Here is a 23,792-nt window from a genome sequence, read left to right on the forward strand (position 1 = left end):
AATCAGTTCTTAATTAAGCTAACTTTTCATCATAGAGCTCTTTTTAGAAAAATCCCTTTGTTAGCAGCCAAATGTATCAAAGACATGGTACCAAAATATGTCAGTGGCAGCTAATTTGTATGGGTCAGCAGCAACCTCAATTTTTGCCTCTTCAGAAGAAAGAATTTGACTGAGAGGCATAAGGCAGAAAGAGAGACCGAGGTGAGTTTAACAGCAGGAATGAACGTTTCTTGAAAACCTTTAGAAGTAAAGAACACTTGGATGAGGACCAAGTAGGGGACTTGAGACATCCAGTGCATGGTGTGACCTTTGACTTAGGCTTTTGCATTTTGGCATGCTTCCAGGTCTGCGTCTCTTCTCCCGCTTCTTCCCTTAAGGTGGGCTGTCCACATGTTCAGTGGCCTGCCAGCACTTGGGATGTGAGCAAACACAGTGTGTTTACTGGAGTTGTATATGTCTTCACTTGAGGTTTTCTTCCTTTACCAGTCAAATGTCCCTGAGAGGCCATATACCAGTTAAACTCCACCATTTTGCCTTTTAATGTGCACACTTGAGCCCACACAACAGGATCTCCAAGCGATCCCTAACTTCTGAGATCTTATCAGGAAGCTGCTGATCACCAGCTTCAGATGTCCAATCTGCTGGGAGACTGCCTTTCCCTGAAGCTGGCTGTGACCAATTACTATTTTAGAGAGACAGTTAACAACCACCTGACCATCACCTGATGGTCACCTGACATTTCTGCCCTCTCCTTCCCTGCTCATGTCTGACTAGCTACCTAACTTTAACACTTTCAGATTCCTTATTATCAGAAGTTAGCTAGGACAAACAGCTGAGATTTCTGGCTTTTGAATCTCTTTTATCAAAAGTACTCAAAATAAGCCTTAATAAAGTTTATGACTTAACCAAGGATGTACGAGGCATCTCCAGAGAGGTAAATGAGTACCTCAAAAACTGAAAAAATCAAACAAATATCAAAACAAAAGGGGCCTGGTTTCCCGACCACAAATTCAATCCAGGCTGCAGCAGTGAAAGCTTAAAATTAAATAACAAGTGGCAGCCTTATGGAGAATTCTGAATCCTTATACATTGCTGGTGAGAATATGAAAAAGTACAGCAACTATGAGAAACAGTTGTGCTCTTCCTCAAAAAACTAATCATAAGGCCGGGCGCGGTGGCTCACGCCTGTAATCCCAGCACTTTGGGAGGCCGAGACGGGTGGATCACAAGGTCAAGAGATCGAGACCATTCTGGTCAACATGGTGAAACCCCGTCTCCACTAAAAATACAAAAGTTAGCTGGGCATGGTGGCGCACACCTGTAGTCCCAGCTACTCGGGAGGCTGAGGTAGGAGAATTGGCTGAACCCGGGAGGCGGAGGTTGCGGTGAGCCGAGATCACACCATTGCACTCCAGCCTGGGTAACAAGAGTGAAACTCTGTCTCAAAAAAAAAACAAAAAAAAAAACAAAAAACACTAATCATAGACTTCCCAGATGAAACAACGTTCTTTCCTAGGTATATACCCAAAAAATTGAATCCAGGGACTCAAAGAAGTACTTGAATGAGAATGTTGATTACGGCATTATTCACAATAGGTAAAATATGGAAACAACTCAAGTCCATCAACACATGAATAAATAAACAAATATGGTGATACAACAGCAAGTTCATCAGCCATAAAGAGGAACGAAACTCTGAGACCCACTGGAACAGGCATGGACCTTGCAAACATTATGCTAGGTGAAATATGCCAGAAACAAAATGACATATGTGTATGATTTCATTTATGTGAAACCCCAAGAACAAGCAAATTCATAGAGGCAGAAAGTAGACTGGAGATAATCAAGGTTTAGGGTGGAAGAAATAGGGAGTTACTGTTTGAAAGGTACAGAGTTTCAGTTTGGAATGATAAAAATTTTCTAGGAAAAACATTGATAGTTATTTAATACAGTGAATGTGATTAATTCCATTTGATTGCACATTTTAAAGTGGTTAAAATGATGCATTATACATAAACAAATGTGTATATTTACAGATATGTTTATAAATATATATTTATCTTAAACATATAAATATATATTGGTGTGCATATATACACTCCACCACAATTTTTTGAAAAGGCTTTGGTGAAGAAAAACCCACTATGTAAATTATATCCACCCTGATCAGAGAGCCCTCATACACTTAACATGCAGACCCTTCATGACCTTATCCACAGAGATACTAGAGGATTTAGAGACATGAGATGGCCCAGCAAGCTGCAGATGTACAACTTAAATGTATTTGCAAAGAGACTGAAAGTTAAGCTGGAGGCACAAACCTCAGCACTGCCAGGACACACACCCACCCCCATGGATTTTGACTTTATCTTAACTCAGCCCACTATCCAGATCTTGTTGTGGAGTCGGGGCAAGGTAGGTCATAAAGCCTGACTCCAAGACACTCTGTGTGAGCACATAAACCACACACGCCCCCGTCAGATCTCCACACACCACTGTGAGGAGGACTAACACAGGCTCAGAGATCACATCAGAGAATTAGCTACAGAGAAAAACACGGGCTGGAGGAGCTGGTCACTGAAACAGAGCAGGGTCCCTGCAGTTCATGGGTCCAGCCCACTCCAGAGTGTCCACCACCCTCACCCCCACCATGATGCAAGCACCCCTGAAAAACAGCTTTTTCCAAGGCATCCTTGATAACATATCAGGGTGCCTCACTGTGAAGCTGTCCACAGAGAGCAGCACCTTGGACAGTACCCAGCCCAGCTTCACCCTTCCTGGGCTCAGGGCTCAGAACTCTGGGCTCAGAGCTCAGAAAAAAATGGCAGAGGGCAGTCAGGCCAGAGATGGTGACAGGGGCAGTGACCTAGGGGCAGCTGCTTGGATTGGGAGCAGGTGAAGCCACAGGGAGATGGTGGCACAGGAAGAAAAACCCAGGAATGGCAGAAGTGAGGCTCTGTGGGGCTACAGCCCAGTGTGGGACTGTGAGTGTGAAGCCATTTCAGCAAAGAAAGCCAAGTCTCATGAATGGGAAAGGAAGCAACTGCCACCTTCCCTACTGGAAACTGAATGTGTCCCCACAAAATTGTTGAAGCCTTTATCCTTAATGTGATGGAATTTGGAGAAGGGGGTCTTTGGGAAGTAATTAGAGTAAGACTCTGTCATAAGGTGGAAGCTTCATGATAAAATTAATACCCTTATAAAAAGAGGAAGGCACAGGAGGATGTTGTTTCTCCTTCTCTGTCTCTCCAACCCTTCCAAGCCCCTACATGGGCAGATACAGCAAGAAAGCAGGCATCTGTAAGGAGTCCCACACCAGGACTACATCAGCTGGAACCGTGACTTTGGACATCCCAGCCTCCAGAACTGTGAGAAATTGAGTTCTAGGATGGACGTTGTGGCTTACAACTGTAATCTCAGCACTTAGGGAGGCTGAGGCGGGCAGATCACGAGGTCACGAGTTTGAAACTAGCCTGGCCAACATGGTGAAACCCTGTCTCTACTAAAAATGCAAAAATTCACCAGGCATGGTGGTGCATGCCTGTAATCCCAGCTACTCAGGAGGCTGAGGCAGGAGAATCGCTTGAACCCAGGAGGCAGAGGTTGTGGTGAGCCGAGATGGTGCCATTGCACTCCAGCCTTGGCAACAAGAGCAAAACTCCATCTCAAAAAAAAAAAAAATTGATTTCTACTGTTTAAGTCACCCAGGCTATGGTGTTTGTTATAGAAGCCCAAGACCAGGAATACCTCATGTGACCCACTGTTTCAAATAAAACTCTTCAGTTTCTTCATAAAGTTAGCTGGCAGCTCCTGTCCCCAGCAGCACCACAGGCCCCAAGAAAAAAGCACCAGCAGGGGCTCCACCTGCACGGGTCCCATAAGGCAGCCTCAGTGTCAGGCCCTAGATGGCAGATGAGGCTCTAGTGACACAACCACAGTGTAAAAGTTTAAGTGTTTTTACACTTACAGACACTGGGGAGCACACAGCACACTTGGGGAGACCACAGTCACAGAGATGAGGGAGCCCAGGCAGAAAAAAGAAAAGGGACCTAGGCTGGGTGTGGTGGCTCATGCCTGTAATCCCAGCACTTTGGGAGGCCAAGGTGGGAGGATCAGGAGGTCAAGAGATCAAGACCATCCTGGCCAACATGGTGAAACCCCATCTCTACTAAAAATACAAAAATTAGCTGGGCGTGGTGGCAGGTGCCTGTAGTCCCAGCTACTTGGAGACTGAGGCAAGAGAATCGCTTGAACCCGGGAGGCAGAGATTGTAGTGAGCAGAGATCATGCCACTGCACTCCATCCAAGAGAGAGAGGAAAGAGGAGAGAAGAGAGAGGAGAGAGGAGAGAGAGAGAGAGGAAGGAAGGGAAGGAGGGAGGGAGGGAAGGAGGAAAGGAAGGACAGAAAGGAAGAAAAGAAAGAAAGAAAGAGAGAAGGAAGAAAGAAAGAAAGATAAATAAAGAAAAGGGACCTGTAGTTCTATGGCTTTATTGGGGCCAGGATGTTATCTGACAGGTTTCCAGCCAAGAGATTGACTGGATTCGTTTAAAGCAAGGACTGGGGCCAGGAGATCATGCTGTGAATCAGAGGTGGTCACCTTAAATTTGAGAAAAAAAGTCAGAATTGTCAGTTTAAAAGAACCAGCAGGTGTGGTGGCTCACGCTTGTAATCCCAGCACTTTGGGAGGCTAAGGCAGGCAAATCACGAGGTCAGGACTTTGAGACCATCCTGGAAAACATGGTGAAACCCTGTCTCTACTAAAAGTACAGAAATTAGCTGGGTGTGATGGCACCTGCCTGCAATCTCAGCTACATAGGAGGCTGAGGCAGGAGAATCACTTGAACCAGGGAGTCGGAGGTTACAATGAGCCGAGATCGCGTCACTGCACTCCAGCCTGGCAACAGAGCAAGACTCCCTTTAAAAAAAAAAAAAAAAAAAAAAAAACAGCTGGAAAGAGGGGAATCCAACATATTAAACAGGAGAGATGCCTCTAAGATTTTAGATCTGGCCACCAACTGGAGACATGTGGATCGAGTACAGTATTGAAAACTGTCATGGTGACCAAGCCCGGCCTCTGATATAAGGCACTTAAACTTACAACTTAAAAAAATCCAAGGCAACATAAAATTATGAGCACCTGCAACACCCAGGGACACCATCAGGGTGGGGTGCTGTGCCCCAGAGTCAGGGTCTCAGATCTTGGTCCCCTGGGAGTGAGAAATAAAGATGACTTGCCCCTGCTTCCCATCTGCTCCCCTGACACTGATCTTCCCATGCTGCGCCTCCTTCTTCTCCCAAATCCCTGCCCAGTGCTCTGCCGCAGACATCACTGCCCCCAGGGCATACACAGCGCAGCCTACTGCACATAAACACAAACTCACAGAAGGTGACAGAAATCTGTATCTGACACATCTGATTATGAAAGAGGAAGTACAGTGAATTTGCAGCCACAGAGAGTGGGACTTACTGGGCTGCATCCTGAGTATGCAGAGGGGTATCCCAGAGGGGACTGTCCTTTCTGCTGGTGTACAGGGCAAGTAATCTCTTATGCTCCTGAGAGAGAGGATGATGAGAGTTGATGAGGATGGAAGGAGGTCAGTGGGGGCTGTGAGCCTTGTGGTCACCAGGGACAGGTCTCAGCCATTTTCTTGCTCCCTGGATTCTGGCAGCTGAGCAGGGGTTCAGGCCTTCCATGTTCTCTCTGACCATCTTGGGTGTCCTCTGTTTTTGCCTGGCTGACTGTCCTGTGGTCACCCCACCTTCCCCATGGAGGGTGCAGCAGGGAGTGAGGAGTTGACCCGGGGCCGCAAAGGACATGGCTCCCTCAGATCCAGGAGAGGGAGCCTGGGACACAGCAGGTGCTCAGAGCTGGAGAGAGACTCATTCCAGCTTACTCTGCAGCCAGGATGGGCTCAGTCCTCCCCATGCTGACATCCCCTGGGGTCTGTCCTAAGGGTTTGGACCTGGTCAAGCCCCTCTGTGTAGAGGAAGGATGGGCAGTGGCCGGAGAGCCCGTCTGGAATGGGAGATGTTGCTCACATCTGAGAGGGCAGGTAGGAGTGGGACATTTTCTGGGAACAAAGGGAACTCATCTCTTGTCCCTCATGTTGTGCACATGAGAGAACTCTGTCCTCCCTCTTGACTTCATGAAGGACAGCAGGGGTCAGGCGGCCACATCCCAGATGGTGCCTGGGTATGACTGTCACATACTCTCTGAGCCTTCTGGGGTACAAAGGAAGGTCACAGGGTGCCCAGCTGATTCCCCAGAGGCACTGTGGGCCCTCAGGTGTCTGTGGTTCTGTGTCAGTGCTGGGCTTAGCCTGTCATGCCCTAGAGAACAGGACAGAGGGAGCAGGGGTGGGCATTTAGGGAGCAGTCACAGAAAGAGTTGATGAAGATGGAAGGAGGTCACGAGAGGAAAGTGCTCAGTGTGGCCTCGCGTGCACCGCTCCCCTGGGAGATGCCTTTTTAGCTGAGCCCAGTGAAGGAGTGGGTGTTTGGGGCATGAGCTGCCTGCAGAGGGAGTGGCCTCATGTTGGCGGCCACCTGGCTGCAGGAAGGAGCTGACAGAGTATGTGTGGGGAGCTTGGAGGGTGAGGGTGGACCCTGTTGGGCTGTGGGTTCCGCTGAGGGAGGTCAGCAGGCCCTGGGAAGGCTCCAGGCCGGTAGGGACTCTGCCGCCCTCTGGTGGAGTGGAAGGGAAGTGTGGATGGCAGCAGTTCCAGGCCAGGCTGCCTGTTTTATTCCACATGGATTTGCACATTTCACACGTGGTCTCACATGTTATGTTACAGCTTCAAACTTGACACAATGAGAGAGAGGGAGGATCCCTCTCCCCAGTGAGCATTCAGCTCCCCAAAGCTCAGTGGTGGTGTCCCTTTGACAGTGGTGGAGCCCCAACCTCCTGATCTGAAGGGAAGAGCCAGATGGGGATGGGAGAGAGCAGGGGGAGTGACTGTGCACCCCAACCTGGTGACATGGGCTGCAGGATGCTGAGGGCCCAGGGCTGTGCTCACCCAACCTACAGGGTGTGTGCGTGATTGTGTGTCTGGGTGTGTCTCTTTGTGTGGGGGGTGTGTGTGTGTGTGTATGTGTAGTGTGTGTAGAGCCTAGGTGAATCGCTGCTGAAGAAGGAAGAGACCTCCCAGGGGTCTGAAACACAGACAGAAAATAAAAAGGAGGGACAAGGAGGCAGGACTGAGAGGGGAGGGGACAGAGAGGTGTGTCCTGAGCACAGACCCCACCCATGAGCCTGAGAAGTGCTCCTGCCCTGGGAAGAGGCTCAGTGCAGAAGGAGGAAGGACAGCAGAGCTGGCAGCCGTGATCTGAAAGTTTCTGGATCCCAGGCTCATCTCCACAGAGGAGGACACACAGGCAGCAGAGACCATGGTGCCTCCCTCAGCCCCTCCCTGCAGATGGCACGTCCCCTGGCAGGGGTTCCTGCTCACAGGTGAGGAGTGAAATTCCTGGGAGAGGACAGGAGGAGGAAGCGCAGTGACTGGCTGGAGTCTCCTGGGGCAGACGGGGCTCTGAGTAGGGCTGAGGGCTTCTACTGAAGCCTTAATAGAAGAGAGGACACCAGAGGCAGACGGGGGTCAAAGCAGGAAAATCATACTGAACTGGAACTGGCAAGAGGCAGGAACATCTCAAGTGTTCCATATTCCTGGTTAATCATCACTGGCCACTACATTTTGAAAAATGATAATAATAACTATATGAGATGCCACTTCACATAAAAACATAACCAGGGCATGAAACATTGTCCTCAGCCAACGTCAGACATTGGCAAATAAACCCCAGGAAGCAGAGGGCCCGGGGAAGGCTCATGAGCTCATCCACAGGAGTCTGCAGCCTGTCCCAGGCACTGGAGTACAGCCAAGATCACACAAGTCCCTGCCCTCACAGAGCTTACACTCTCCTGGGGAGGAAGACGGACACACACAGAGATCTAGAATGTGAGCTCAGGTGTTGACAAGAGCCCTGGAGGGAGGGGACACAGCAGGGAAAGGTCAGAAAGGGAAAACCCAAGGTCTCTAGAGGAGGTGTCAAGGAAAGGGTCTCCTAAGGATGCCCTGATGTTAGCAGGCTCTGAGGGCATTGTGGAGGAAGCCACGCAGACCCCTGGGGAAGAGGATTCCACCCAGGGAAATGCCAGGGTCAGAGGTGTTGAAGAAAAGGGGACTGTGCTGCTGCTGACTTTGACTCAGTAGGACACACACACAAACACACACACTCCAAAGCTCAGATCTCCATCTTTCCACCCCAATACATAGGCTGCAATATTGACTGATGCTCTCTCCCCTTCCTAGCCTCACTTTTCACCTTCTGGAACCCGCCCACCACTGCCCAGCTCAGTATTGAAGCTGTGCCACCCAATGCTGCAGAGGGGAAGGAGGTTCTTCTGCTTGTCCACAATCTGCCCCAGGACGCTCTTGGCTACAACTGGTACAAAGGGAAAATGGTGGAGGCCAAATGGCGAATTACAGGATACGTAGTGAGATCTCAAATAACTACCACAGGGCCCGCATACAGCGGTCGAGAGGCACTATACCCCAATGCATCCCTACTGATGCAGAACGTCACTGGAAATGACACAGGATTCTACACCCTACAAGTCATAAAGCTAGATCTTGTGAATGAAGAAGTAACGGGCCAGTTCAGCGTACACCGTGAGTGATTCCTCCTGTCCTCTGGGTGTTGGGGGTCAGTTCCCCTTCACACACACAGGATTGTCAGGCCTGGGCTGGGCCTGTGTCCTCCTCTGCATTACGTCCTATTTTAGGGTTTGGGCATTTAGTGCAGGGCACACACAGGGGAGACAAACTTCCACAGATCAGAATTCCTTTCCTGCATCCAGACCCTGCAGATACTCACGGCAGAGGAAGGACAGTCTGATGATGGGGACTCATCAGGAGATCAGTCTCAGCCAAGCACCCCATGCCCTCCCCTTGGACCTGACCCTGAGAAAGCCCCTAAAGAACTGGGTCAGGGCCTGACCTGAGGGACCCCCTGGGATCCTCACAGAGAATCTCAGCCCTGGAAGCCCCTGCTCCAGACCACCTATCCCAGGATCCTGACTGCAGGTGACCCTGGGGAACCTGTGCCAGAGCTGGGTGGCAGCCTTCTGGGCAGGGCCAACTGGGAACAAAGAATTACCAGCTGTTCAAGGGCTGTGGTTCCTGGAGCTGCTCACCAGCCAGGGCTCAGACCCCAGAGCCTCATCTGGGCAAGGACAGAATCTTGTCCTTCACCTGAGACTCAGTGAAGAGGACAGATGGGCAAGCTTCTTAGGCCATTGGCCAACTGCCCTGGGAGATTTAGGAGACTCCATAGAAAGTTCAGTGTCCCCGGGGGCAGAAATAGAAAAAAGATGTTCCCAACATCAACTTGTCCAGCAGGGATCATGCCAAGGGACCCTCTCATGGAGGCAAATAATAGCCCATCTGCTTATGTGAGCGCCTCCTCTGTGACTTCAGGTCAGGCGACTATGAATAATTTAATGCTAATTTTAAGAGCTTTTTTTTTTTTTTTTTTGAGATGGAGTCTCCCTCTGTCACCAGGCTGCTGTGCCAGTGGCACAATCTCAGCCCACTGCAACCTCCACCTCCCAGGTTCAAGCGATTCTCCTGCCTCAGCCTCCCAAGTAGCTGGGACTACAAGTGTGTGCCACCATGCCCAGCTAATTTTTGTATTTTTAGTAGAGACAGGGTTTCACCATGTTGGCCAGGATGGCCTTGATCTCTTGACATCATGATCCACCTGCCTAGGGCTCCCAAAGTGCTGAGATTACAGGAGTGAGCCGCAGCGCCTGGCCAACAGAAGCTTATTACTGAAAAGAAACAGAGGCACGGAAAGACACAGTCACTGAACCAGGGTCACACAAACACGAGGGCCAGATCAGAGTCCCATCAGGTCCCTCTCCAACCATAGATCCATCCTCTCTTCCACAAGAAGTGGGGGCTTATTGGGTTCCATGGACCCCACAGTCATCCATTGGCTCAAATACTTTCTTCCTGGGTATTCAATCCTCAGAAGAGTGAAAGCAAATAAACAACTGATTAGTTTGTACTGCAGAGCTAAATCACTTGCCCCAACTGTCAGAGTCAGCGCAAGGAATGTCCTGGCTCCCTCTATGACCTTAACCCCCTCACTGAACCTGAGATCCTGTTTCCTGGTGTGTTGGTGTCACTCCCACGGGAGGACAAAGGAGAGGACTTTGCTTTCTCTCCCCACTCACACCCTGTATAAGGACAGGCCCAACAGCTGACACACACTCACTAGTTCTCCCATGAAGGGCAGAGGGAATGAATGAAAGAATGAATGATCCAAACCTATTTAGCAACTAGATCCTGGATGGCCAGGCGGGTGCAGCCTGATGGGTTTACTGCCTGTTGCACACACATCTGTGTCCTCATGATGGCGCCATTGTGATAAGGTGGGGTCCTTCAGGTGGGGAGACGCACAAGCCACCAGCATCTGATTTACACTGTCCAATTCACAAAAACCTAATTAAACTCTACTTGTGTCTCCTGAGGTCAAGAGAAAATGAAGAAAGCATTGCCTGTTTTGGGTTCCTCCCAGTTTTGCCTAACTCCATAGGAATTAGGGGCAGGAAGCTTTCTAAATTTACCAATGTAACACACATCGCTTCTCCTAATTTGAAATCGTTCCTCCCTTTATGTAATTGACACACCTAAGGCTTCCTCTCTGACCATCCTGTCCTCCTAACAGGACTCACGTGCCTCCCTCTACTGGGAGTTGCTAATTTCAAACGAACTTCAGGATCTTCCTTTGAGTATAATGTGATCCTGCTGGAATTCACAGGACACCTAAACTTTATTTTATTATCAAGAGAAATGCTCCTTCCACCACTTAATTTTAGATCTGTGGACAATTAAGAGCAATTTCTACTTATGGAAAAAAATTAATGTTTCCTCCAATTTTTTTACTATAGTCAGAACATAACATAATATAGCTAAACTCCTGACACATTTTAAAAAGCAAATTAGTTACACATTGACCATCAAAAATCCAAAATCTGGGTGGGGCATGGTGGCTCACACCTAGCACTTTGGGAGGCCGAGGCAGATGGATTGCCTAAGGTCAGGAGTTTGAAATCAGCCTCAGCAACACGGTGAAACCCCATCTCTATTAAAAATACAAAAAAATTAGCCAGGCATAGTGGTGTGCGCCTGTAGTCCTATCTACTCAGGACACTGAGGCAGGAAAATTGTTTGAACCAGGGAGGCAGAGGTTGCAGTGAACCAAGATCTTGCCACTGCACTCCAGCCTGGGTGACAGAGCGAGACTCCATCTCAAAATAAAAAAAAAATAAATAAATAAATAATCCGAAATTTTCCTAAATTCTACACTTGTCTGCCACTAAGGTGATGCTCAAAAGAAATGCTCACTGGAGCATTTTGAATTTTGAATTTTCAGATGTGAGATGCTAAACCGGTAAGTATACTGCAAATATTCAAAAATTTTAAAAAGTTAGAATTTCAGAACACTTTTGGTCCTAAGCCTTATGCATAAGAACTAGTCTGTGAGAACTGTAGGCATGAAGGTGTACAGCAGATCTCTAGAACCTCCTCGTCCTGTGTAAATGAAACTTCACACCCATTGAACAACTCCTCATTCTCCCACACCCATCCCATAGTAACTACTATTCTACTACCTGACTCCATGAGTTTGACTACCCTAGGAACCTCATATAAATGAAATCATACAGTATTTGTCCTATGAGTGACTTATTTCACTTTGCATAATGTCCAATGGGAGAAGATATTTGCAAAACTTCTTCCCAAATTTCTGTCTCATAACTCTCAAACACATATGGTCCGTGAGGACCAGACTTCCAGCACTTCATGCTCCCCCTTTCTGTCAGTCAGTTTGCATTTGCAAATGTCCACTTGTATTTATGGAAGGATCCAGAGCTCCTCACCTGCTCTCTGCAGGAAAAGAACGGACATTAAAAACCAAGAAAAGGAAACATGGTTCTGCTCCAAAGCCACCTGCTCTTATGCCTGTCCCCTTCACTCTTTCTAGATCATTCCTTGGACTGCTATATCTTTAGAGGTCACTGGCTCTAGCAAGTCACCATGAAACACCTAGGAAAACTGCCTCACCTTGTGGCTCCACTGCCTAATGACCGAGCCGACCTCCAGGCTTGCCCCTGGCCTCCCTCTCCTGTTATTTCTATTGAGACACCCAGTCCCAGGTCAGACTGCCCAGTATCCTTGGGAATTAAGGATAATGGCAAATCCCATCAGAAAACCCTCAAAAACACACCTCGAGGGGCAAAGTAAGGCTGTGAAGCTGGAAGGGACTCAGCACCTATAGGTTCTAGGTGAGGACCCCAAGGTGGGCCAGGCAAGCAGCTAGTCAGGGAGGGACCAGAAGAGGCACCAGGACTGTAACTCCCAGTCCTGGGTCCATCCACAACCCAAAGCTGCTGCTCAATTCACACTTGAGAAAGTCTGTGCTTCTCCCACACAGAGAAGGCAGCCTAACCTGATTGTTGTGCATCTGTCTTGTGACACACACACCTGCTGTGGGCTTTTAAGGACTCCAGTGGACCAAGAGGTGGGAGATGCCGATTCTGACTGAAAGATGCCTGTGAAGGAATCACAGGTGCCACACAGGGCAATCTTTTCTCTGGTATCTGCACAGGGGAGCTGTCCAAGCCCTACATCATCAGCAACAACTCCAGCCCTGTGGAGAACAAGGATGCTGTGGCCTTAACCTGTGAACCTGAGACTCAGGACACAACCTACCTGTGGCGGGTAAATGGTCAGAGCCTCCTCGTCAGTCCCAGGCTGCAGCTGTCCAGTGACAACAGGACCCTCACTCTACTCAGCATCACAAGGAATGACACAGGACCCTATGAGTGTGAAATACAGAATCCAGTGAGTGCGAACTTCAGTGACCCAGTCACCCTGAATGTCCTCTGTGAGTATCTTCTGTTCCTCTGTGGCCCTGGCTTCCATCCCACATCCACACAGCCAGACGCCAGGCCTCTCAGTCCCTATCAGGTCCAAAGATGCAGACTCTCACCTCTAGACACCCAGGTGGTCATGACTTCCTGCCCCAGGTAAACATGGGTAGCTCCAGCCTTGACCAAGAATAAGAGGGGAGAGGGTGCTCCTGTCACAGGAGACTTGGGGTCCACATCTTCTGATGGGAGAAACAGATAATTGTCTCAGACTCTGTCTCAGTAAACAGGGCAGGGGTTTGGTTGAGACTTCAGGGTTGTGACTTATCTCAGAGGGACACTATGCCCTTCCACAGACCAGGAGCTTCCCCTTCCCTCTGATGACATCATCTGTGACTTTATTCTCTTTGCTCCAGATGGCCCAGATGCCCCCATCATTTCCCCTTCAGACACCTATTACTACCCAGGAGGAAATCTCAGCCTCTCCTGCCATGCAGCCTCTAATCCAGCCTCACAGTATTCTTGGTCTGTAAATGGCACATTCCAGCAACACAAACAAAAGCTCTTTATCCACAACATTACTGTGAAGAACAGCGGATTCTACACCTGCCACGCCATGAACCCAGCCACTGGCCGCAACAGGACCACAGTCAAGATGATCACAGTGCCTGGTATGTGGATCCCTCGAGCACTGGCAGTGTTTACTGGTAGAGTCTATCTGGCTTTCAGAGAAGAGCCAGAAAAAGAGTTTTATTCCCAGCCTCTGTCCAACAGCACAAACAAATCCCAAATTTTTCTCCTAAACCCTCCCAATTCATCTCTACAGACTCTCTTCTGCCTATTTTTCTAATTTCTCATGGCTCACCTTGGGGCTGACCTGAGAAATGTGGAAAGGGTACTTGGTCAGCCCCAGACCCCTATGTAGTAGAAGAGGCTACACAAAGGGGGAAGGAGGAGGTTCCTCAGATCAAGTTGCTTTTCTTTGTCACCAACATGTGGCACCCCTATGTTCAGATTACCCCTTTGTTTTCTTTTACCTATTCCATTAGCTGCAAAAAACATCCGAGGCTTTGAAACAAGCCCACAACATTTCCCAAACGAGAGGAGGAAGTCCCTTGGATGGGGGAGAAGCAGCTCAGACTCTGCTCCCTTCTCCGCTCCCAGCACCCCCAGTGACAGGCCCTACCCTGACTCAACCTGAGGTGGGACCTGGCTGTATGGAGGTGTCCAGGTAGCCTGTCCCAAATCTAGCTAAATCAAGATGCCAGTTGAAGCCAAGCCTCCCCCTAGTCAGGCTGCAGGGAAAGGGGAAGACAGGGAGCCTCCGGGAAGACTTCTGAGCTGTGTCCCGGCTCTGAAGTTGCCAGCTGTATGAGGCTGTGGGCACAGCACAGAGGACGGTGAGCGATGCACACTTGGAGACACAGGGAGATTCACCCACGGGGGCTCTGCATGGGAGGGAAGGGGCAGTGCCAGTGCGCATTTACAGAAAGGGTAAGACTATCAGCCGCTATATATATATTTTTTCTTTTTTACGTAAGACTTACCATTAACTATTTCTATCCGTGAAATCTACTGTTGTATAACCATCACCACTATCCATTTCCATAACTTTTTCATCTCACCACATTAAACCTCTGCACCCAATAAACAATAACTCTTACTTCTTCTCCCGCTAACCCCTGGTAACCTCCATTCTACTTCCTTTCTGTCTCCATGTAATTGACTATTCTAACAACCTTATATAAATGGAATTATATAATAGCTGTGCTTTTATGTCTGGTTTATTTCACTTAGCATAATGTCTTCAAGGTTCATCCATATTGCACCATGTATCAGAATTTTATTCCTTGTTAAGGTTGAATAACATTCCATTGTATGGATATACCTCGTTTTCCTATCCACTTATCTTTCAGTGGACTTCAGTTGTTTCCACCTTTTGGCTATTGTGTGGCTAATGCTGCTGTCAACATTTGTGCACAAATATCTGTTCAAATTCTGTCCAATTCTCTTTGGAATTGCTGGCTCAAATATTAATTCTTTGTTTAATTTTTTAAGAAACTGCCACACCATTTTCCACAGTGGCTATAACATTGCACAATCCCATCAGCAATGTACTAGAGCAGGCGTCCCCAAACTACGGTCTACGGGCCACATGCGGCCCCCTGAGGCCATTTATCCGGCCCCCCACCGCACTTCAGGAAGGGGCACCTCTTTCATTGGTGGTCAGTGAGAGGAGCACAGTATGTGGCGGCCCTCCAACTGTCTGAGGGACAGTGAACTGGCCCCTGTGTAAAAAGTTTGGGGATGCCTGCACTAGAGCTCCAATTTTTCCACCTGTTTAAAAACACTTTGTGTGCGTGTGTGTGTGTGTGTGTGTGTGTGTGTGTGTGTGTGTCTGTGTGTGTGTGTGTATGTGTGTGTGTGTTTTAATCAAAGCCATCCTGATGTCTTTGAGGTATTCTATCACTGGGGTTTTGTTTTGCATATCTCTAAGTATTCATGATGTTGAGCATCTCTGCATGTGCTTATTGGCCATTTGTGTATCTTCCTTGGAGAAATCTCTATTTTGGTCTTTTGTCCTTTTTTAATTGGGTTTTTGGATTTTTGCTGTTCTTGATTTGTAGTAGTTCTTCACATATTCTGAAAATTAATCCTTTATCATACATGATTTGCAAATATTTTTCTCACTTCATGGGTTGCCCTTTCACTTCCTCGACAATGTTCTTTGATATATAAAAGTTACTAATTTTCATGAAGTCCAATTTATCCATTCTTTCTTTTGTTGCCTTTTTTGTTGTTATAACTAAGAAACCACTGTGAAATCCAATGTCATGGAGTTTTTGCCTTGTGTTTTCTTCTCAGAGTTTTATGGTTTTTTTACTCTTACATTTGGTCTTTAATCTACTGTGGGTTAATTTTTTTGTATATGGTGTCAGGTAAAGGTTCAACTCATCCTTCTGCATGGATATCCAGCTTTCCCAAAGTCCTCTGTTGAAAAGACTGCACTTTCCCCATTGAATGGTCTTGGCATCCTTATCAAAAAGCATTTGGCCAGATATGCAAGCATTCCTTTCTGGCCTTTCTTTTCTAGTCCAGTGGTTTCTATGTCTTCCTTTATGCAAGTACCACATTGTACTGATTATTGTGGCTTTGTAGTAAATGCTGAAATCAGGATTCGGCATTTTTTCAAGATTTTTTTTTCATACTTGTTTGGCTATTTTGAGTCCTGAAATTCCACATGAACTTTAGGATAGATTTTTCTATTTCTGCAAAAAACATCACTGGCATTCTGATAGAAATTATGTTAAATCTGTAACTCACTCTGGGTCGTACTGTCTTCATAACAATACTGAGTCTTCCAGTCCATAAAAACAAAACATCTTCCCATTTATTGAGGTCATCTTTAATTTCTTTCAGCAATGTTTTCTAGTTTTCAGAACATAATCCTTTCACCTTGGTTAATATTTTATTCTTTTTGATGTTAAAGTGAATTAAAATTTTTTTCTTAATTTCTTTTCAAATTGTTCATTGTCAGTATATAGAAATGCAACTGATGCTTGCATGTTGATTTTGTATCCTTCAACATACTGAATTTATTAATAAATTCTAACAGGTTTTTTTCATCTTTAAAGTTTTCTACATACAAGTTCAAGTTACCTGTAAACAGACAGATAATTTTCTTCTTTCCAATTTGAAAGTCTTTTTTTTCTTGCCTAATTTCTCTAGCTAGAATTTCTAATACTATTTAAATAGATGTGGCAAAAGCAGGCATCCTTTTCTTGTTCCTGATCATTGGGGGAAAGCTTTCAGTCTTTCTCTATTGAGTATGATGTCAGCCTTAGGCTTCTCAAATATTGCCTTTATTATATTGAGATGGTTTCCTTCCATTCATACTTATAATGCTTTTATTAAGAATGCTGAATTTTGTCAAATGCAATTTTTATTCAATCTTTCTACTAATTATACGTCTATTCAGATTTTTTGTGTCTTTCTAGGGATTTGTCCATTTTCATTTAGGTTATCCAATTATTGGCATACAATTATTCATAGTACTTTTGTAAACATTATTTCTCTAGAATTTATATAATGTCTCCATTTTCTTTTCTTTTTTTTTCTTTTAGAGAGAAAAACTGGGTCCCACTGTTTAGGCCAGCCCAGGGTAGAGTGCAGTGTTGCAATCACAACTCACTGAAGCCTCAAACCCCTAGGCTCAAGCGATCCTCCCATCTCAGCTTCCCAGGTAGCTGAAACTACAGGTGCACAACACCATGCCTGGCTGATTTCCTTTTTTAATTTTGTAGAGACATAATCTCCGTATGTTGGCTGGTTTCAAACTCCAGGCCTCAAGCAATCCTCTGGATTTGGCTTCCCAAAGTGCTGGGATTAAAGGTGTAAGCCACCATGCCTGACTCCATTTTCATTTCTGATTTTAGTAATTTCAATCTTCTCTCTTTTTTTCTTCGTCAATCTAGTTAACGATTGTCAATTTTGTTGATCTTATTTTGAAGAACCAACGTTTGGTTTCACTGATTTCTCTATTGTTTTTCCATTCTCCATTTTATTTATATCTATTCCAATCCTTATTACTTCCTTCATTCACTGTGTTTGGGTTTAGTTTATTTTTCTCCTATACTGTGAAGTTGTAAATTAGGTTGTTGATTTAAGATCTTTCTTCTTTTTTAATGTAAGAGTTTGCAGTTATAAATTTATTGCACAAGATTCTTAACTTCTCTGAGCCTCTGATTCCTCAACTGAAAATTGCAGTAACAATGTTTGCTTCATAGCATTGTTTTAAAGGTTTAATGTAATCATCAATGAAACCTTCAGCAAAATGCCACATACAGAGGAAATGTTTCACAAATGTTAGCTGCTGTATTACTACAGTTTTTTCACCACTCTAAGTCTTTGTCTTCTCATCTGTAAAATGAAAATAATGTCTACCTGACAGGGTTCTTGTATAAATCAAATGAGATACAGGTTAAGTATTCAGCACAGGGCCTGGCCCATAGGAGGTGCCCCTCAACAGTAGCTAACACAGTGTTAATCATCAGCCTGAGTTGACTGGTGAGGGCCAAAAGTAAATGGTTCCAATAGAAATAAAGAAACAGATGCAAAAGGGTGTGTGTGTGTGTGTGTGTAAAAGGTATTTTATGTAAATACACACACATTAAAAAAAGGCAACACTGAAAACACTAGGACATGATAATTGGCTAGATGTGAAAGAGAAAGAATAAAAAGCTAAATGCAAAGAATCAAACCTAGTTTGTTTGTTAGTTTTTACCTACTGAGATGCAGCCAAGATGGATTAGACATGCAAGATAATTTATTAGGAAAAATACCTGTGAGGGAAAGTGGGGCAGGTGTGGGAGAAGCCTGGGAGATCCCTCAGACCACGATACAGATCTGATCCCTATGAAGGAGAAAGAGAAAAGAAGTTTTAGATAGCAGTGCAGTTTTGTTTTTTTGTTTTTTTGAGACAGTCTCACTCTGTTGCCCAGGGTGGAGTACAGTGGTGTGATCTCGGCTTAATGGAACCTCCGCCTCCCAGGTTCAAGTGATTCTCCTGCCTCAGCTTCCTGAGTAGCTGGGATTACAGGTGCCTGCGACCATGCCCAGCTGATTTTTTTGTATTTTTAGTACAGACAGGGTTCCACTGTGTTAGCCAGGGTGGTCTCAATCTCCTCAACTCGTGATCCGCCCACCTCAGCCTCCCAAAGTGCTGGGATTACAGGCGTGAGCCACCATGCCCAGACAAATAGTAGTACAGTTCTAAGTGAGTTTCAGCAAGGCTGATGGGGTGTCTTCCAACTAGTTACCCAATAGAGTTAAACAGAGTCTCATAATACCGGGCTTGTTTTCATACCCCTGCTGGGAGCCCCTGAGAAGAGAGGTCTCTGTGCAAAGGTGGTGGTCAGTTTGGAATTCCTTGACACGGACCTTCTGTCTATCCACTCCCTGCCATAGAGACCTGCCACAACTAAGACACTGAGAAAAAGATGCAACCATGAAAAGTGGAAAGTTCTAATGACACAGAAAATATCACAGCCTTTCTCACATCCCAAAGCCTTCAAAAATACCTGAGTAAAGAAAGGTCAGGATGAAATTGACAGAAGACTGATCATCAACCTAGAAACACGGTGAGAGGGAAAAAAAAAACTGCAAGAATATAGTTGGCTAATCACTTCCCAGCAACCTTCCCACAAAAATAACATATTCCTTGAAAAAAACAAGTAGAGACTACTTCATGCTAAGAGCTGGTTCCTAGGGCACCACACTGGAAAATAACATCACCTTCATTCCTTCTCTTTTCTTTCCATGACAGATGCTTCAGTACCAGATAGTTCTCCTGTCCTCTCAGCTGGGGCCACTGTCAGCATCATGATTGGAGTGCTGGCCAGGGTGGCTCTGATATAGCAGCCCTGGTGTGGTTTCTGCATATCAGGAAGACTGGCAGGTATGATGGCCTTTCCTCTTGTCCTGTTTCCTGCAAGGCTGACTGCCATGCTTGGGAGAGAGAACTGTATTCCGGGACTGAATCTCATCCTCCTCCCAATAAACTCCTGCTTCTCATCACTAACTCCTGCAGGTCTCTTCTTCCCTGGTCTACATGCTCCATGTGCCCTACTGTCTCTTAGATGTGATTATTCCCAGTCTCTACTCATTTGTTTCCCAGATTCAATATACTGTGAAAGTCTTCTGATCCTTTCTTAAGATCTATCACTTGTGTCATTCTATCCATTCCCATAAACCTCAACAACTGCTCGAAATCTTGCTTGACTTCTTGTCTCCAGTCTTTGAAATGTTCCCTGCATATGGCTGCCTCATTACCTTCCTAAAATCTAGTTCACTCACCTACTCAAGAATCTTCAGGGGTCTATTCTGGCCTATTTGATAAGTTCACATTTCTTCTCTTTACTAATCCTTCTTAATTCCTTTACCTCTACTCCCTAGTGTGATTCCTCCATCCTAATAACATCTGACTCTCCACACATCCCTGCCCCTCTGCCCATATGCACATCAAATTCTTAGTTTCAATGCTATGCCTAAAAACGGGGTGCTCTCCCATCCACTCTCTGAACGGTGGAGTGACCCACACCCTTCATCACAAGCAATCTCTGACCTTGTGGAGAACAATGATTCTAGCGTTCACGTGTGAACCTGAGACACAGGACACAACCTATGTGTGGTAGAGAACCTTTTCCCAATGACCAATTCATGTGTTCATGAAAGATACAGAAATAAAGAAGGCAAGGTCCCTATCCCAGAGAACATATGGCCTAAGACAGGAGATAATATTTGAAAAATAATCATAATACCAAAATAGAAAAAAGTGACTGCCACAAGAAATCAAACAAATCTGATGGGAAATATAGCTGCACAATGGAAATCACTGGAAAACATTTTTTTAAATGATGCTTAAGCCTCATCCATAAATTCGGACCTAATGTCTGGAGTGGGACCCAGGCACTGGTAATTTTTAAGCCTTCCCAGATGCTACTCAAATGTAACTAGGATGGAGAACTCCTGTTCTAATAGGTAGAATGTGAGGCTAAAACAATGTTTCTTTAGCTAGGAGTATTCAAATTTCCTAGAAATCTTTTTCAGCATATGCAAGCCTATACTTTGTTGGCCCCATTCATTAATGGGCTCCATCAAGAACTTAGTAATCCTGCTGAGAAACAGGAGCTAAGTGGAAAAGCCACTTATTTGATATGTTAAATTCCATGGAAAGCATTGTCAATTGATAAGTGATGTAAAACCTTTTCTAAGTTATACTTATGGGTATGTTACTGATATGGGTGTTCCAAAAATTATATGAGATTCCTAGAAAAAGAGTATGTTATCAGTCATAATGTCATATGCCACAGAAGTAACTTAATTTCTATGTGAGCTGTGCCTTTATCATAATAAGCTCTCATCAGAGTTTTAACCATAGTCATTTTCAATCTTTGTCATTCACAGACAATTGTTTTTATTCTTCCTCAAAGCATTTGCAATCAGCTACTATCCAAAACTGCTTCTTCTTCAAGGAGGTTTATGGAAAAGACTCTGACAAATACTCTTGGATACAAGTTTCTGCTAACTTTAAGATCATACCACTGGACTGTCTAAGAACTTGCAAAGAGGCTGATGCCTTAGTGAAATTGCCAATCAAAACAGAAGAAAAAAAATCAATGTCATTGAACTAAATAATGAGGATAATGTTTTTTAAATTTTGTGTTTGAAAATTTGCTAATTCTTTAAGTGTTTTCTTTTTCAGATTTATTAATTTCTTTATCTTTTTTTTTTTGAGATGGAGTCTTGCTTTGTCACCCAGGCTGGAGTGCAGTGGCACGACCTCGGCTCACTGCAACCTCCACCTCTTGGGTCCTAGCAATTATCCTGCCTTGGCCTCTCAAGTAGCTGTGATTACAGGCGCCTACCAGAATGCCCAGCTAATTTTTGTCATTTTAGTAGAGATGAGGCTTCACCATGTTGGCCAGGCTGGTCTCAAACTCCTGACTTCAGGTGATCCACCCACCTCAGCCTCCCAAAATGCTAGGATTACAGGCATGAGCCACCGTGACCAGCCAAATTTCTTTATTTTACTATAAATATTTTTTATTTATAACTTATGGCAATTTGGTAAAGTATACTTTTGTGAACAAAAATTATAACATTTACTTTTGTTCCCTACCTGACTGCCACAGAACTGGGCAACTATTCATGAGTATTCATATGTTTATGGTAATTCAGTTATTTGCACAAGTTCAGTAAGAATCTGTTGTCTTTATAATAGGATATATTTTTAAACATTGGGTATATTACCAAGGCTTTGATTGGGATGTTATATTTGAGAATATACATAGAATGACAGATAAACCAAGTGTCTAATCTATTGTGTCAACCCCAAATTTTTACATAAGAGATCCTTTAGTCCGCCCAGTGGCTAACATTAGCAGCATCTTTAACACAACTGTTTGTTCAAATGTATCGTGGTCCCTTTTAGAGTTAGACTTCTAGATTGACTTGCTCTCACTCCATGTTTTAGTTTAACCCAGGCATGCGATGCTAGATAATAAAATTGCTCCCTACTGGCTGAACAGAGAAGAGTCTGTGAAGTTTATGATGCTTCTCATTGCACATGGATAAATATATTTGGTATTAAAGAGTCTCACTTGCAAAAATTAACAAATATGCTACTTGGTTAAAACGGCTACACTCAACTAGTTCATTCTTTGATCTATTCTATTTTAGTTGATTTGCATCTTGCCAAAGGTGCATACTCCAAACTCTTCATATTGTCTTCCTGATAGTAGTCTCCCTGGTGTGCCATAATCTCTAAAAGTTTTAAATGTTTGTGTGCTGCCATCCACCTAATATCAAATGGTCTGTCTTTGGCTGGAATTACATAAACTGAAAGAAATGTGTGATCAGGAGGATATCATAACCTATAAATGATGGAAGCCAAAAATGATGATAACTGAGAGTCACGCTTTGGTCACACTCTCACATAACTGAGAGCCTAAAGACTTCAAATTAGAGCCACTCATGCTAAATGCTACATACTCCAACTGGAATTTTAAGGAAGCAGATCTCAAAACAGACCAGTTTTTTTGAAAACGGAAGAGTCTAGTCTCCCTGAGTCAACATAATAAGGAATTTCCCTCTCCTTTAACATTTACCCCAAAAAAAGTAACCTGAAGTACCCTGATGTTATCCAATCAATTTATTTATATGGCTCTGTTTACTGGTTCCAATTTGACAAAACCCACTGTTCTGTTATTGCATTGCCCACAGGGAGCCATCACTGTATTGGTAGAGTGGGAGCTGCCCCAAATCCCCAATCACAAATAAAAGCCAATTAGATCTATATTTACATTAGTTGGAATTTTGTCTTTTGATGCATGTTCACAGCCAGTCATGATTAATGGAACCAGTGAGCTACAAAAATGAAGAGGAAGTAATCTGTTACATGCTGGGGACCTTTATGTCTGCACCTCATCCAACGCTCACAATGACCCTTTAAGTAGGCACTATTATCCCTCTATTCCAAGACATCAATTAACTTGTCACTTATCTCACCTGATAAAAGGTGGAACCAGGACTCAGACTCACGTATTTCTGAATCTAAAACTCATGCTTACAGTAAAAGACACCATCAACAGAGTAAACATACAACCTATAGAATGGGAGAACGTTATTTTCAAACTATGCATTTGACAAAAATGTAATATCCAGCATCTATAGGGGACTTAAACAAACTTATAAGAAAAAAACAACCCCATTAAAAAGTGGGCAAAGAACGTGAACAGACACTTTTCTTTTTTTTCCTTTTTTTTTTTTTTTTTTTTGATATGGAGTCTTGCTCTGTCACAGGCTGGAGTGTACTGGCATGATCTCATGATCTCAGCTCACTGCAACCTCTGCCTCCCAGGTTCAGGCAATTCTCCTGCCTCAGCCTCCTGAGTAGCTGGGATTACAGGTGCCCACCACCACACCTGGCTTTTTTTTTTTTTTTTTTTTTTTTTGCTCTTTAAGTAGAGATAGGGTTCCACCATGTTGGCCAGGCTGGTTTTGAACTCCTGACCTCAAGTGATCCACCTGCCTCAGCCTCCCAAAGTGCTAGGATTACAGGTGTGAGTCATCGCACCCAGCCAATGGACACTTTTCAAAAGAAGACATACATGTGGCCAACAGCGTAGGAAATAAAGCTCACTATCACTGATCATTAGAGAAATGCAAATCAAAACTACAATGAGATACCATCTCACACCAGTTAGAATGGCTAACAGCAAAAAAAATACCATGCTGGCAAGGTTGTGGAGAAAAGGGGATGCTTATACACTGCTGGTGGAAGTGTCAATTAGTTCA

At 44.9% G+C, this 23,792-nt stretch overlaps 1 protein-coding gene and 1 long non-coding RNA gene across 14 annotated transcripts in view; one reads left to right on the forward strand and one right to left on the reverse strand.

Moving 5' to 3' along the window:
• Positions 1-23,792, reverse strand: part of LOC120362736 (uncharacterized) — a 403,841-nt gene that overhangs the window by 237,276 nt on the left and 142,773 nt on the right. For 8 of the 11 annotated variants that reach the window (XR_012513671.1, XR_012513666.1, XR_012513670.1 and 5 more), the window contains 2 exons: positions 18,278-18,348; positions 12,778-12,884 (listed from right to left, as the gene is read on the reverse strand). The exons of 1 other annotated variant lie outside the window; for it this stretch is intronic. This is a non-coding gene — a long non-coding RNA (uncharacterized LOC120362736). The remainder of the gene's footprint in view (positions 1-12,777; positions 12,885-18,277; positions 18,349-23,792) is intronic. 2 more of the 11 variants (XR_012513668.1, XR_012513672.1) reach the window with 2 other exon arrangements.
• Positions 7,242-22,614, forward strand: LOC101030834 (cell adhesion molecule CEACAM8). 3 transcript variants are annotated; one of them, XM_074385623.1, is made up of 6 exons: positions 7,245-7,451; positions 8,311-8,670; positions 12,674-12,952; positions 13,352-13,606; positions 19,261-19,392; positions 20,927-22,614. In XM_074385623.1, the coding sequence occupies exons 1-5, from the start codon at positions 7,388-7,390 to the stop codon at positions 19,350-19,352; spliced, it is 1,050 nt and encodes a 349-aa protein (XP_074241724.1). In that variant the 5' UTR covers positions 7,245-7,387; the 3' UTR covers positions 19,353-19,392; positions 20,927-22,614. The 3 variants fall into 3 exon arrangements, with proteins under 3 accessions (XP_074241725.1, XP_074241724.1, XP_003943268.1); XM_003943219.3 differs by having other exon boundaries at positions 7,247-7,451; positions 20,901-22,614; XM_074385624.1 differs by lacking the exons at positions 19,261-19,392; positions 20,927-22,614 and adding an exon at positions 17,060-17,506 and having other exon boundaries at positions 7,242-7,451.

Source organism: Saimiri boliviensis, chromosome 14 (assembly GCF_048565385.1).
Source record: "Saimiri boliviensis isolate mSaiBol1 chromosome 14, mSaiBol1.pri, whole genome shotgun sequence".
NCBI classification, from domain to species: Eukaryota; Metazoa; Chordata; class Mammalia; order Primates; family Cebidae; genus Saimiri; species Saimiri boliviensis.

Coding starts and splice junctions, on each gene's coding strand:
- LOC101030834 (XM_074385623.1), top strand. CDS start 7,388: ATGGTGCCTCCCTCAGCCCCTCCCTGCAGATGGCACGTCCCCTGGCAG. Junction 7,452..8,310: donor GCAGGGGTTCCTGCTCACAG/GTGAGGAGTGAA, acceptor TCCCCTTCCTAG/CCTCACTTTTCACCTTCTGG. Junction 13,607..19,260: donor CAAGATGATCACAGTGCCTG/GTATGTGGATCC, acceptor TTTCCATGACAG/ATGCTTCAGTACCAGATAGT.